Source organism: Bos javanicus, chromosome 1, assembly GCF_032452875.1.
Source record: "Bos javanicus breed banteng chromosome 1, ARS-OSU_banteng_1.0, whole genome shotgun sequence".
Classification (NCBI taxonomy): domain Eukaryota; kingdom Metazoa; phylum Chordata; class Mammalia; order Artiodactyla; family Bovidae; genus Bos; species Bos javanicus.
This window is the reverse complement of record NC_083868.1, coordinates 151,890,756-151,907,017: the sequence shown is the minus strand read 5'-3', so window position 1 is coordinate 151,907,017 and position 16,262 is coordinate 151,890,756. Positions and strand designations below refer to the sequence as shown.

The 16,262-nt window shown below is 40.0% G+C and overlaps 1 protein-coding gene across 1 annotated transcript in view; it reads left to right on the top strand.

Moving 5' to 3' along the window:
• Positions 1-10,666, top strand: part of LOC133253004 (collagen alpha-4(VI) chain-like) — a 119,632-nt gene extending 108,966 nt beyond the window's left edge. The window contains 1 exon segment of the mRNA XM_061426121.1: positions 10,078-10,666. Coding sequence (XP_061282105.1) covers positions 10,078-10,253 — 176 coding nt within the window. The 3' untranslated portion in view covers positions 10,254-10,666.
• Positions 10,667-16,262: the final 5,596 nt, after the last annotated feature.

Below are 16,262 nucleotides of genomic sequence, written 5' to 3'. Positions count from 1 at the left end.
GGCAACTCCATTTTTAGTTTTTTTGAGGAACCTCCACACTGTTCTCCATAGTTGCTACAGCAACTTATTAATATATTCCCACCAACAGTGTAGGAGAGTTCCCTTTTCTCCAAACTATCTCCAGCATTTGTTATTGGTAGACTTTAAAAAAAAGTTAATTTATTTTTTAATGGAAGGATAATTGCTTTGCAGAATTTTGTTGTTTTCTGTCAAACTTCAACACGAATCAGCCATAGGTGTACATATATCCCCTCCCTCTTGAACCTCCCTCCCATCTCTCTCCCCATCCCACCCCTCTAGGTTGATACAGAGATCCTGCTTGAGTTTCCTGGGACACATAGCAGGTTCCTGTTGGCTGTCTATTTTACACATGGTAATGTCAGCTTCCATGTGACTCTCTCCATACATCTCATCCTCTCCTCCCTTCTCCCTGTGTCCATAAGCCTGTTCTCTATGTCTGTTTCTCCACTGTTGCCCTGCAAATAAAATATTCGGTACCATCTTTCTAGATTCAGTATATATACATTAATACATGGTATTTATCTTTCTCTTTCTGACTTACTTCACTCTGTATAATAGGCTCTAGGTTCATCCTCCCCCTTAGAGCTGACTCAGATGCACTCTTTTTTATAGCTGAGTAATATTCCATTGTGTATATGTACAACTTCTTTATCCATTCATCTGTTGATGGACATCTAGGTTGCTTCCATGTTCTATCTATTGTAAAGAGTGCTGCAATGAACATTGGGGTACATGTGTCTTTTTCAATTTTGCTTTCCTCTGGGTATATGCCTAGGAGTGGGATTTCTGGGTCATATGGTGGTTTTAGTCCTAGTATTTTAAGGAATCTCCATACTGTCTTCCATAGTGGCTGTATCAATTTGCATTCCCACCAACAGTATAAGAAGGTTCCATTTTTTCCACATCCTGTCCAGCATTTGTTGTTTGTAGACATTTTGATGAGGGCCATTCTGACTAGTGTGAGATGATATCTCATTGTAGTTTTGATTTGCATTTCTCTAATAAGGAGCAATGTTGGGCATCTTTTCATGTGTTTGTTAGCCATCTGTATGTCTTCTCTGGAGAAATGTCTGTTTAGCTCTTTTCCCCACTTTTTGATTGGGTTGTTTAATTTTCTGGTATTGAGTTATTTGAGCTGCTTGTATATTTTGGAAATTAATCCTTTGTCAGTTGTTTCATTTGCCATTATTTTCTCTCATTCTGAGGGCTGTCTTTTCACCTTGCTTATGGTTTCCTTTGCTGTGCAAAAGCTTTTAAGTTTAATCAGGTCCCACTTGCTTATTTTTGTTTTTATTTCCATTACTCTAGGAAGTGGGTCATAGAGAATCTTGCTTTGATTTATGTCATTGAGTGTTCTGCCTATGTTTTTCTCCAAGAGTTTTATAGTTTCTGATCTTACATTTAGGTCTTTAATCCATTTTGAGTTTACCTTTGTGTATGGTATTAGGAAGTGATCTAATTTCATTCTTTTACATGTGGCTGTCCAGTTTTCCCAGCACCACTTAATGAAGAGGCTGTCTTTGCCCCATTGTATATTCTTGCCTCCTTTGTCAAAAATAAGGTACCCATAGTTGCATGGGCTTATTTCAGGGCTTTATGTCTTGTTCCATTAGTCTATATTTCTGTTTTTGTGCCAGTTCCATACTGTCTTGATGACTGTAGCTTTGTAGTATAATCTGAAGTTAGGAAGGTTGATTCCTCCAGCTCCATTCTTCTTTCTCAAGGCTGCTTTGGCTATTCAGGGTCTTTTGTATTTCCATATGAATTGTGAAATTTTTTATTCTAGTTCTGTGAAAAATGCCATTGGTACTTTGATACAGATTGCACTGAATCTGTAGATTGCATTGGTAGTATAGTCATTTTCACAATATTGATTCTTCCTTCCCTGGTGGCTTAGTGGTAAAGAATCTGCCTGTAATGCAGGAGACCACGTTTAATCCCTGGGTTGGAATGATCCCCTGGAGAAGGAAATGGCAACCCATTCCAGTATTCTTGCCTGGGAAATCCCATGGACAGAGGAACCTGGCCTCCATGGGGTTGCAAAGAATTGGACACGACTGAGTGATGAACACTTGCATACTTGCACCCAGGAATATGGAACATCTCTCCATCTGTCTATATCATCTTTGATTTCTTTCATCAATGTCTTATAATTTTTTGTGTACAGCCCTTTTGTCTCCTTAGGTAAGTTTATTCCTAGATATTTGATTCTTTTTGTTGCAATGGTGAATGGGATTGATTCCTTAATTTCTCTTTCTGATTTTTCATTGTTAGTATATAGAAATGCAAGTGATTTCTGTGTATCAATTTTATATCCTGTGACTTTGCTAAATTCACTGATTAGCTCTAGTAATTTTTTGATATTATCTTTAGAGTTTTATATGTATAGTATCATTTCATCTTCAAATAGTGAGAGTTTCACTTCTTCTTTTCTGATCTGGATTCCTTTTATTTCTTTTTCTTCTCTGATTGCTGTAACTATTACTTCCAAAGCTATGTTGAATAATAGCGATAAGAGTGGACACCCTTGTCTTGTTCCTGATATTAGGGGGAGTGCTTTCAGTTTTTCAACATTGAGAATAATGTTTGCTATGGGCTTATCATATATGGCCTTTACTATGTTGAGGCAGAGTTCCTTCTATGCCCATTTTTTGAAGAGTTTTCATCATAAATGGGTGCTGAATTTTGTCAAAGGTTTTTTCTGAATCTCTTGAGATTATCATATGGTTTTTATCTTTCAGTTAATATGGTGTATCACATTGATTGATTTGCATATATTGAAAAATCCTTGCATCCCTGGGGTAACCACACTTGATCATGGTGTATGAGCTTTTTAATGTGTTGCTGAATTCTATTTGCTAACATTTTGTTGAGGATTTTTGAATATGTGTTCATCAGTGATATTGGCCTGTAGTTTTCTTTTTTTGTGTGTTGTCTTTGTCTGATTTTGGTATCAGAGTGATGGTGGCCTTTTAGAATGAGTTTGGAAGTGTTCCTTCTGCAATTTTTTGAAAGAGTTTTAGAAGGATAGGCATTAGCTCTTCTCTAAGTGTTTGATAGAATTCTCCTGTGAAGCCATCAGGTCCTGGGCTTTTGGGAGATTTTGGGGGAGATTTTTATCACAGTTTCAATTTCAGTGCTTGTAATTGGGTTATTCATAATTTCTGTTTCTTTCTGGTTCAGTCTTGGAAAATTGAACTTTTTAATCTGTCCATTTCTTCCAGGCTATCCATTTTATTGCCATATAGTTGTTCACAATAGTCTCTTATAATCCTTTGCATTTCTGCATTGTCTGTGGTAACCTCTTCTTTTTTATTTCTAATTTTTTTGATTTGATTCTTCTCTTTTTTTCCTGATGAGTCTCGCTAGAGGTTTGTCAATTTTGTTTATCTTCTCAAAGAACCAGCTTTTAGTTTTTTTTAAAATTTATATTTATTTATTTTAATTAAAGGCTAATTACTTTACAATATTGTATTGGTTTTATCTTTACTATTGTTTCTTTCATTTCTTTTTCATTCATTTCTGCTCTGATCTTTATGATTTATTTCCTTCTGCTAATTTTGAGGTTTTTCTTGTTCTTCTTTTTCCAGTTGTTTTAGGTATAAAGTGAGGTTGTCTATTCAATGTTTTTCTTGTTTCTTGAGGGAGGATTGTATTCTATAAACTTCCCTCTTAGAACTGCTTTTGTTGCATCCCATAGGTTTTGAGTCGTAATGTTTTCATTGTCATTTGTTTCTAGGAGTTTTTTGATTTCCCTTTTGATTTCTTCAGTAACCTGTTCGTTATTTAGAAATGTATTGTTTAATCTCCACGTGTTTGTGTTTTTTACAGTTTTTTTTCTTGTATTTGATATCTAGTCTCGTAGGGTTGTGTTTGAAAAAGATACTTGATACGATTTCAATTTTCTTAAATTTCTTGAGGTTTGATTTGTGACCCAGCATGTGGAGAATGTTCCATGTGCACTTGAGAAGAAGGTGTATTCTTCTGCATTTGGATGGAATGTCCTGAAGATATCAATGAGACCCATCTCGTCTAATGTATCATTTAAGACTTGTGTTTCCTCATTAATTTTCTGTTTTGATAATCTGTCAATTGGTGTAACTGGGGTACTAAAGTCTCCTACAATTATTGTGTTAATGTTGATTTCTCCTTTTATGTCTGTTAGTGTTTGTCTTATGTATTGAGGTGCTCTTATATTGGGTGCATAAATATTTCAATTATGTCTTCCTCTTGGATTGATCCCTTGATCATTATGTAGTGTCCTTCCTTATCTCTTGTGATATTCTTTAAGTTCTACTTTGTCTGATATGAGAATTGCTACTCCAGCTTTCTTTGCTTTCCATTTGCATGGAATATGTTTTTCCATCCTCTCTCTTTCCGTCATATGTGTCTTTAGGTCTGAAGTGGGTTTCTTGTAGACAGGATATATACGGGTCTTGTTTTTGTATTCATTCAGCCAGTTTGTGTCTTTTGGTTGGAGCATTTAATCCATTTACATTTAAAATAATTATTGAAATATACATTCCTATTGCCATTTTATTAATTGTTTGGGGTTTATTTTTGTAGATCTTTTTCTTCTCTTATATTTCTTGACTATGTAAGTCCCTTTAACATTTGTTGTAAAGCTGGTTTGGTGGTACTGAATTCTCTTAACTTTTGTTTATCTGAAAAACTTTTGATTTCTCCATCAATTTTGTTTGGGATCCTTGCTGGGTAGAGTAATCTTGATTGTAGATTTTTCCCTTTCAGTACTTTAAATATATCCTTTAATTCCCTTCTGGCCTGTGGAGTTTCTCCTGAAAGATCAGCTGTTAAACCTATGGGGTTTCCCTTGTAAGTGACTTGTTGCTTTTAATATTCTTTCTTTGTGTTTAATCTTTGTTAGTTTGATTAGAATGTGTCTTGGTGTGTTTATCTTTGGGTTTATCCTGTATGGGAGTCTTTGCCCTTCTTGGATTTAATTGACTATTTCCTTTTCCATCTTGGGGAAATTTTCAACTATAATCTCTTCAAAATTTTTCTCATACCCTTTCTTTTTCTCTTCTTCTTCTTCTGGGAACCCTATAATTCAAATGTTGTTGCATTTAATATTGTCCCAGAAGTTTCTGAGACTATCCTCAGTTCTTCTCTCATTTTACTTTATTCTGCTCTTCAGCAGTTATCTGCACCATTTTATCTTCCAGCTCACTGATCCATGTTCTGCTTCATATATTCCATTATTGATTCCTTCTGGAGTATTTTTAATTTTAGTAGTTGTGTTGTTTGTCTCTGTATGTTTATTCTTTAATTTTTTTAGGTCTTTGTTAATTGATTCTTGCATTTTCTCCATTCTGTTTTCAAGGTTTTTGATCATCTTTACTATCATTATTCTCAATTATTTTTCAGGTAGTTTTCCTATTTCCTCCCCATTTATTTAGACTTCTATGTTTCTAGTTTGTTCCTTCATTTGTGCAGTATTTCTCTGCCTTTTCACTATTAATTTTTATATTTACTGTGCTTGAAGTCTCCTTTTTCCTGGTTTCAAAGTTGAATTCTTTTTTCTCTTGGTTTCTGCCCTCCTAAGGTTGGTCCAGTGGTTTGTGTAAGCTTTATATAGGGTGAGATTTGTGCTGAGTTTTTTTTCCCCCTCTGATGGGGAGGGCTGAGTGAGGTGGTAATCCTGTCTGCTGATGATTGGGTTTGCATTTTTGTCTTGTTTATTGTTTGGATGAAGCATCCACACAGGGTGCTACTGGTAGTTGGGTGATGCCAGGTCTTGAATTGAAGTGGTTTCCTTTGTGGGAGTTTTCACTATTTGATGTTCCCTAGGGTTAGGAGTTCTCTGGTAGTCTAGGGTCTTGGAGTCGGTGCTCCCACTCTGAAGGCTCCGGGCTTGATCTTGAGTTTTCCGTGGTTCTATATATTCTTTTCTGGTATTCAGGTACTCTTGTCTGCTCTCATCTGGTGTTCTGTAAGCACTTCGGTGTCTGAAGGTGTATTTCTGATGTATTTGTGGAGAGAGATGTACTCCATGTCCACCTACTCCTCTGCCATCTTGTTCAATCTTTGGTAGACTTTTTAATGATGGCCTTTTGACCAGTGTGAGGAGGCACCTGTAGTTTTGATTTGCATTTCAGAGACAACATCCTTATCTTTTCTTCCACTTTGGATCAGCCCTAGGCTCCTCTCTCTAGGTTCATTCTCATGGGGCATCCAGGTATTATGGAGTCTGAAGTTCATAGAACTTAAGGGACCCTCAGTAAAAAAAAGATAGAAAATTACTTAAGGACAAAAATAAATACTTATTTTGAAGAGGAGTATGCACATATGGGCCCTTTGTGCATAAGGGCCCTGAAGCTTAGGCTTCATTAATTTCATGGTAAATCCACAATGCCTTCCCCAAGTCTTGTCTTCAGACCTTGAAGCTGACTACACATACTACCGGGCAAGCTTTACTACCATGACTTCAACTATCCCCTCTGGATAAATGATTCCAAATCCATGTCTTGCATCTTTAACTCTGTTCTAAGCTGCAGACTAGTATGTTCAGCTGCCCTCCACACTGTATCACTGGAAATGCTGACAGTCATCTCACACAAATCCATTTAATCAGACCGGCCTTGCCTGCCCTTAGAACATTCTCTCCCTTTATTTCTGTACTGGAAGGAGCCATGCTGGCCTAGGAATGGAAAACTAAGCCCACATACCACCAGTCATTCTCCACTCACCACCGAATCCTCAGTTGGGAACCAGATATTGACATGGCTCCCTCCTCAGCATCCCTCGGACCTGCCCCCTTCTCCACATCTTCCCAAGATATCATCTACCATCCACCTCAAGTGTAATTGCAGTGTACTCTAATGGGTCTCCTTTCTTCCCATTTGTTCTTTCCCCAATTCCATTCTGAAGACCAACTCATTTTTTCCAAGATACAGATCTAGCCATGTGATGTCTCTTCCTCTGTGGTCCCCATTGTTATGAGACCATGTTCAGGTGCGTGGGTAAGGCACACAGGCTTCTACATGGTCCCAAGGGCCTCACTGGCCACCACTGCCCTGAATACACACCTTTTGTGCCACCGAAGTAACCCTTTTATCTTCTTCTTTACCCCGTGTCCTCATTCCATCTCTCCCATCACCTGCCTGTCTCTGCATCCTCTCCACAGTGTCCATCTGGACCATATCTGCTTGTCTTTTACTGCTCAGGCCCATATTATTTGAACTTAGAGCCCTCTTCAGTCCTAAGTACTGTTAAGCTCCCATGGCTTCCTGCATCTCAGGCCAAATTCTGCTACAGTTCTGGCCCCTTTTGCTGTATCTAGTTGTGAAGAATTAAATAAACATCCTTTCTCTTCTCAGCAACCAGGCTGATTTGGTATACTTTCAGTTTCAGTGGTATCTCCAGAGTACACAGGTCTATTCTGTGGTTTTCTCCTCCTGGTAGGACTGTTACAAGACGTACACTAGGACACAAAACCGACCTCGGCACAATTACAGCTTCCCGGTCATTGCTGTCTGCAACCTTCCAGCGCTCTTCTGTCTCTCCTCCCATTTTTCTTTCCTTTCTTCCTGAATTTCATGGACTTGTTTCAGTAAAACTGACACCTGCTGCAGGGTTCTTCTGAAATGACAAAAGTTAATACTCATGGTGAAAATAGCACCAAATATAAAATTGGAAGCTATCAATAATTATGTGGGTGAAATGGCCCCTCATACTGTATCATACTGATAAAAAAAAAAAAAAGAAAAAGAGGAGCCTGAGGCTTCCTGAGTGTTAGGTTACAAAGAACACCTAGAGATAATTAGTTCATTTACCTAGAGCTGCACCACACTATTTCCATTTTCATTTCAGTAATTTGCAATTGAATCAAAGGAAAAATGCAGTTCCTTGGTTGCAATAGCCACATTTCTAATGCCCAGCAGCCCCATGGGCAGTAGCTCCTGTATTGGATGGGGCAGATATAGAATGTTTCCCTCATGGCAGCAAGTTCTGCTGGGCAGTGCTACCCTAAGAAGTATAATCTAGAAGAAGCAACCCATGTTTGATTGCCTGGGAAATAGATGGGGAAACAGTGGAAACAGTGTCAGACTTTATTTTTCTGGGCTCCAAAATCACTGCAGATGGTGACTGCAGCCATGAAATTAAAAGATGCTTACTCCTTGGAAGGAAAGTTATGACCAACCTAGATAGCATATTCAAAAGCAGAGACATTACTTTGCCAACAAAGGTCCGTCTAGTCAAGGCTATGGTTTTTCCTGTGGTCATGTATGGATGTGAGAGTTGGACTGTGAAGAAGGCTGAGCGCCAAAGAATGGATGCTTTTGAACTGTGGTGTTGCAGAAGACTCTTGAGAGTCCCTTGGACTGAAGGAGATCAGCCCTGGGATTTCTTTGGAAGGAATGACGCTAAAGCTGAAGCTCCAGTACTTTGGCCACCTCATGCGAAGAGTTGACTCATTGGAAAAGACTCTGATGCTGGGAGGGATTGGGGGCAGGAGGAGAAGGGGACGACAGAGGATGAGATGGCTGGATGGCATCACTGACTCGATGGATGTGAGTCTGGGTGAACTCCGGGAGTTGGTGATGGACGAGGAGGCCTGGTGTGCTGTGATTCATGGGGTCGCAAAGAGTCAGACATGACTGAGTGACTGAACTGAACTGAAAGACAAGGGTGGATCTTCTAAAGACGAAAACCACAAAGGGTCACTGGGAGAAGTGTATGGTTTGTTCCGCTAGTGCTTGGCTTGTCTGTTTGGAATCAGTTTGTAATGGTAGAGGTTGGGACCAGCTGGTTGTTGAGCCCCAAGTCTATTTGTTGACCCTACAGAGCACAAAGGTCACCACTGGATTTTTTTTCTGTTGATCACCCCCACCCCCCTGTTTTTGGAGAAGCATTTTCTCTGGTTTATCCTGGGCACTTGCTACTTGCTCTGTTACACCCTCCATGGAGTCATGGAACAGGCTATTTCTGATGTGCTTATTTAAGGTAGAAGACAATTCCCATGAATATATCTCATTTGCTGGGATCCAGCACATCTGCTCACTCAGGGAAACTGATCTGTGCTGATTATACTAGTGGGAGGTGAGTAGGCAACTTCCCGGGAACAGACCATGAATTTCTTTCTGAAGACAACATCCTCTTTGTTTGGGAGTACTTGGAAGGCCAAGGGAAATTATTTGGAAGACACCATCATTCTGCGCTTATAAGACAAGAATATTTTCGTCCAGTATAGAGTGTGCCCAAGGAAATCTGTTCTCCCTAAAAGATAGAGGTTACAGACCTGGGAAAATTCATGTCTGGTTTAAAATTTAAAATAGGCATTCCAGATCTTGCTCTTGCAACGGGTGGATTCTCAATGCTATTTTCCAGGAACATTGTATTTTCCTTTTAATAGATAACTTCTTGGGTAAGTGTTAGGCTGAAGTAAATAATAAATTAGCTTGATTTGCTTAGGCCTTTAGAATCCTGGAACATTTGGGGATTAGGCAAGGGATTGAGAGATGGTTTGAAAAAAAAAGGGAAATAAGCATGATAAGCAAGTGAGGAGTTCTCTTGAATTTTGTCAAGTGCTTTTTCTTCATCCATTGAGAAAATCATATGATTTTTACACTTCATTCTGCTAATGTGGTGATCATGTTTATTGATTTGTATATGTTGAACCATCCATGCATCCCAGAAGTAAATCCCACTTGATCATGGTATACAATCCTTTTAATGTGCTGTTGAATTTGGTGTGCTAGCATTTAATTGAGAAAAGCTTTATTGATTCATTCACTCACTCATTTATACATTGTCTGGTATATCTGCCATATACTATACACTGTGCGAAATAATAGCTCTAATTGTATTACCCTTTTCACATACATTATGTGACACTTTATGACAAACTTGTAATGCGTTTTTTTTTTTTTTTTAAATATTGTCTTCATGGTTGAGGAAATTGAGGCTCATAGAGGGTAAGTTACCCTCAAGGTCACACAGCCAGTTGCCAGTTGTTAGTGAGGTTAGGATTCGTTTTTTAAGCTGTGCAGGTCTCACTCATGCAGGTCTCTCTTTTCTGCATTTGCTTTCTTGTAGATCCTTGTTCCCTGGCTCCAGTGAAAGGAGAGTGCCAGGATTATGTCCTGAAATGGTCCTATAGTCAGAAGGAACAGGCTTGCCGACAATTCTGGTATGGTGGCTGTGGGGGCAATGCCAACCGGTTCGAGACCAAGGAAGCGTGTGAAGCTCAATGTGTTCCAGTTTCCCTGTAGAGTCAGGAGGAGCCTCAGCACTGCTGCCTCTGTCTTAAAAACTCATGGAATGGAGATTACCTTTCCTGAGACAGAGCCGCACAGCTCAGAAGTGATGAAGCCCACACCACAACCTCAGAGTTGGACCCCTCAACTTGTGAAGTGTTTTCTGCCGGCGAGGGCTTGGGCCAGATGATTTGTGAAGGACTGCACTCTAGTAGTTTCAAAAAAAAAAAAAAAAAGGAATTGAAACTTTCCTGAAAATTCTATCAATGATTTAAAAACTGTGTAAAAAAGAAACTTGACATTACCTAAACTTTTTCTTGGCCTGGTAGCAAAAAGAAGTTTTTCTTGACATTGTAAGTAAAACCTCATTTGGAAATGAGTTAAAACGATATCCTTTTTTATCATTAAGACAACATGGAAGCATTAGTTCGGGGGCGGGGGGGGTGGGTGCTGAAAAAGGAATAGCTAATGTGAAATTTCATCCTTATTACCTAGTGTAGGAATAAAGACATTCTTGATTAAACCACATGGTGTGAGATGATATATGATACCACTCACTGTGCTCTGTGTTATACTGTGTGAAGTAGCAATAGAGGGAAAGGAAACAGCAGTGAGTTTGTGATGGGCTGGATCCATTGACATCAACTACAATGACTTTTCTCCACCAAAATTTGGGGAATAGGCAATTCAGGTGACCTTGTCAATACATATATGGGACGAAGGACCTAGGTTCACTCTGCAGAAGGAATTTTGCAATATGGTAGGATGACTGTGATATTTGCAAGATCTTCCTCCAACTCACAGCTCAGTTCTCCAGGCTCTGAACTTGGGTTCAGCTTCAGGGAAGAACCAAACTGCATGGAATTCTGGAGCATCATGTAATAGCTCAGGCTGCCATGACAAAACAGCATAGACTGGGTGGCTTAAGAACAGAAATTTATTTCTCACAGTTCTGGGGGCTGCAAGTTCGAGATCAAGGTGTTGGCTAATTGGTTCCTGGTGAGAGCTCTCTTTCTGGACTGCAGAACACTGCCTTCTCAAAATGTCCTCAAATAACCTTTCTTCTCAGTGGAGAGAGAGACACAGTTCAGTTCAGCTGAGTTGCTCAGTTGTGTCCGACTCTTTGCGACCACATGGACTGCAGCACGCCAGGCTTCTCTGTCCATCACCAACTCCCGGAGCTTGCTCAAACTCATGTCCATTGAGTTGGTGATGCCATCCAACCATCTCATCCTCCTGCCTTCAGTCTTTCCCAGCATCAGGGTATTTTTAAGGAGTTAGTTCTTTGCACCAGGTGGCCAAACTATTAGAGTTTCAGCTTTAGCCTCAGTCCTTCCAATGAATATTCAGGACTGATTTCCTTTAGGATTGACTGGTTGGATCTCCTTGCTGTCCAAAAGACTCTCAAGTGTCTTTTCCAACACCATAGTTCAAAAGCATCAATTCTTCAGCACTCAGTTTTCTTTATGGTCCAACTCTCACATCCATACATGACTACTGGAAAAATCATAGCTTTGACTAGATGGACCTTTCTTGGCAAACTAATGTCTCTGCTTTTCAATATGCTGTCTAGATTGGTGATAACTTTCCTCCCAAGGAGCACACATATTTTAATTTCATGGCTGCAGCCACCATCTGCAGTGATTTTGGAGCCTCCCAAAATAAAGTCTGTCACTGTTTCCACTGTTTCCCCATATATTTGCCATGAAGTGATGGGACTGGATGCTATGATCTTAGTTTTCTGAACGTTGAGTTTTAAGCCAACTTTTTCACTCTCCACTTTCACTTTCATCAAGAGGCTGTTTAGTTCTTCACTTTTTGCCATAAGAGTGATGTCATCTGCATATCTGAAGTTATTGATATTTCTCTCAGCAATCTTGATTCCAGCTTGTGCTTCATCCAGCCTGGCATTTCGCATGATGTACTCTGCACAGAAGTTAAATAACCAGGGTGACAACATACAGCCTTGTTGAACTGCTTTCCCAATTTGGAACCAGTCCATGTCTGGTTCTAATTGCAGCTTCTTGACCCGCATACAATTTCTCAGGAGGCAGGTAAGGTAGTCTGGTATTCCCATCTCTTTAAGAAGTTTTCCTTTGTTGTGATCCACACAGTCAATAAAGCAGAAGTAGATGTTTTTCTGGAACTCTCTTGCTTTTTTGATGATCCAACAGATGTTGTCATTTTGATCTCTGGTCCCTCTGCCTTCTAAATCCAGCTTGAACGTCTGGATGTTTGTGGTTCGCATGCTATTGAAGCCTAGCTTGGAGAATTTTGAGCTTTACTTAGCTAGCATGTGAGATAAGTGCAAATGTGAGATAGTTTGAACATTCTTTGGCATTGCCTTTCTTGTCTAATTCTGTGGCCACTGCTGAGTTTTCCAAATTTTCAGGCATATTGAGTGCAACACTTTCACAGCATTATCTTTTAGGCTTTTAAACAGCTCAGCTGGAATTCCATCACCTCCACTAGCTTTGTTTGTAATGATGATTCCTAAGGCCCACTTGACTTTGGACTCCAGGATATCTGGCTCTAGGTGAGTGATCACACCATCATGGTTATCTGGGTTGTTAAGATCTTTTTTGTATAGTTCTTCTGTGTATTCTTACCACCTCTTCTAAATATATTCTGCTTCTGTTAGGTCCATACCATTCTTGCCTTGGGAACCCCATGAACAGTACGAAAAGGCAAAAAGATATGACACTGGAAGATGAACTTCCCTGTTGAGCAATATGCTACTGGAGAAGAGTGGAGAAATAGCACCAGAAAGCATGAAGAGACAGAGCCCAAAGCAAAAGCAATGCCTAGTTGTGGATGTGACTGGTGGTTGAAGTAAAGTCTGATGCTGTAAAGAACAATATAGCATAGGAACCTGGAAGGTTAGGTCCATAGATCCATGGAATGTAAGGTAAATTGGAAGTGGTCAGACAGAACATGGACCTTTTAGGAATCAGTGAACTACAATGGACTTAAATGGGTGAATTTAATTCAGATTACCATTATATCTACTACTCTGGGAAAGAATCCCTTAGAAGAAATGAAGTAGCCCTCATAGTCAACAAAAGAGTTCAAAATGCAGTACTTGGGTGCAATCTCATAAACAACAGAATGGTCTCTTTTTGATTCCAAGGCAAACCATTCAATATCACAGTATTCCAAGACTATGGCCCAACCACTAATGCTGAAGAAGCTAAATGGTTCTATAATGATCTACAAGACCTTCTAGAACTAACCCCACCCCCTCCTCAAAAAAAAAAAAAAAAAGATGTTCTTTTCATCCTAGGGGACTGGAATGCAAAAGTAGTAAGTTAAGAGATATTTGGAGTAACAGGCAAGTTTGGCCTTGGAGTACAAAATGAAGCAGGGCAAAAGTTAACAGAGTTTTACTAACAGAATGCACTGGTCATAGCAAGTATCCTCTTCCAAAAACAGAAGAGACAACTCCACATATGGACATCCCCAGATGGTCAATACTGAAATCAGATTGATTATGTTCTTTGCAGCCGAAGATGGAGAAGCTCTATCAGATCAGATCAGATCAGATCAGTCGCTCAGTCCTGTCCGACTCTTCGTGACCCCATGAATTGCAGCACGCCAGGCCTCCCTGTCCATCACCAACTCCCAGAGTTCACTGAGACTCACGTCCATCGAGTCAGTGATGCCATCCAGCCACCTCATCCTCTGTCGTCCCCTTCTCCTCCTGCCCCCAATCCCTCCCAGCATCAGAGTCTTTTCCAATGAGTCAACTCTTTGCATGAGGTGGCCAAAGTACTGGAGTTTCAGCTTTAGCATCATTCCTTCCAAAGAAATCCCAGGGCTGATCTCCTTCAGAATGGACTGGTTGGATCTCCTTGCAGTCCAAGGGACTCTCAAGAGTCTTCTCCAACACACTTCAAAAGCATCAGTTCTTTGGCGCTCAGCCTTCTTCACAGTCCAACTCTCACATCCATACATGACCACTGGAAAAACCATAGCCTTGACTAGACGAACCTTTGTTGGCTAAGTAATGTCTCTGCTTTTGAATATGCTATCTAGGTTGGTCATAACTTTTCTTCCATGGAGTAAGCGTCTTTTAATTTCATGGCTGCAGTCACCATCTGCAGTGATTTTGGAGCCCAGAAAAATCAAGTCTGACACTGTTTCCACTGTTTCCCCATCTATTTCCCATGAAGTGATGGGACCAGATGCCATGATCTTCTTTTTCTGAATGTTGAGCTTTAAGCCAACTTTTTCACTCTCCACTTTCACTTTCATCAAGAGGCTTTTGAGTTCCTCTTCACTTTCTGCCATAAGGGTGGTGTCATCTGCATATCTGAGGTTATTGATATTTCTCCCAGCAGTCTCGATTCCAGCTTGTGTTTATTCCAGTCCAGCATTTCTCATGATGTACTCTGCATGTAAGTTAAATAAACAGGGTGACAATATACAGCCTTGCTCTATACAGTCAGCAAAAACAAGACCAAGAAGTGACTTTGGCTCAGATCATGAACTGCTTATTGCCAAATTCAGACTTAAATTGAAGAAAATGGGGAAAACCAATGGACCATTCAGGTATGACCTAAATTAAATCCCTTGCAGTTATACAGTGGAGATGATGAATAGATTCAAGGGATTAGATCTGGTGGACAGAGTGCCTGAAGAACTATGGAGGACAACGGTTTGTAATACTGTACAGGAAGCAATGACCAAAACCATCCTAAAGAAAAAGAAATTCAAGAAGGCAAGTGGCTGTCTGAGGAGGCCTTACAAATAGCTGAGGAAAGAAGAGAAGCAAAAGGCAAGGGAGAAGGAGAAAGATATACCCGATTGAATGCAGAATATAGCAAGGAGAGATAAGAAGGCCTTCCTCAGTGATCAATGCAAAGAAATAGAGGAAAACAGTAGAATTAGAAAGACTAGAGATCTCTTTAAGAAAATTGGAGAATCAAGAATCAATGTGAAGATGGGCTCAATAAAGGACAGAAATGGTAAGGACCTAACAAGCAGAAGAGATTTAGATGAGGTGGAAGAATACACAGAAGAAGAACTATACAAAAATGGTCTTAATGACATGGATAAACAGAATGGTGTGGTCACTCACCTAAAGCCAGACATCCTGGAGTGTAAAGTCACGTGGGCCTTAGGAAGCACTACTATGAACAAAACTAGTAGAGGAGATGGAATTTCAGTTGAGCTATTTCAAATCCTAAAGATGATACTATTAAAGTGCTACACTCAGTAGGTCAGCCAATTGGAAAACTCAGCAGTGTCCACAGGACTGGCAGAGGTCAGTGTTCAGTCCAGTTCCAAAGAAGTGCATGCAATACTGATATTCAAACTACCATACAGTTGTGCTCACTTCACATGCTAGCAAGGTTATGCTCAAAATCCTTCATGCTAGGCTTTGGCATTATATGAACCCAGAACTTCCAGATGTACAGGCAGGGTTTAGAAAAGGCAGAGGAACCAGAGATCAAATTGCCAACATTTGTTGGATCATAGAGAAAGCAAAGGAATTCCAGAAAAACATCTACTTCGACTTCATTGACTATGCTAGAGCCTTTGACTGTGTGGATCACAACAAACTGTGGAAAATTCTTAAAGTTGTGGGAGTATCAGAACATCTTACCTATTTCCTGAGAAACCTTTATGTGGGTCAAGAATCAACAGCTAGAACAGGACATGGAGCAACTGACTAGAAAAAATTGGGAAAGGAGTACGACAAGGCTGTATATTGTCACTCTGCTCATGTAACTTCTGTGCAGAGTGTGTGTGGGTGTGCATGCTAAGTCACTTCAGTTGTGTCTGACTCTTTGCAACCCTATGGACTGTAGCCCACCAGGCTCCTCTGTTCATGGGATTTTCCAGGCAAGAATACTGGACTGGGTTGCCATTTCCTTCTCCAGGGGATCTTCCTGACCCAGGGATTAAACCTACATTTCTTACATTGCCTGCATTGGCAAGTGGGTTGTTTACCACTGGCGCCACTGGAAGCCTGTTCTGGAGTGTACAGAGTTGCAAAGAGTCAGACAGGACTTAGCCACT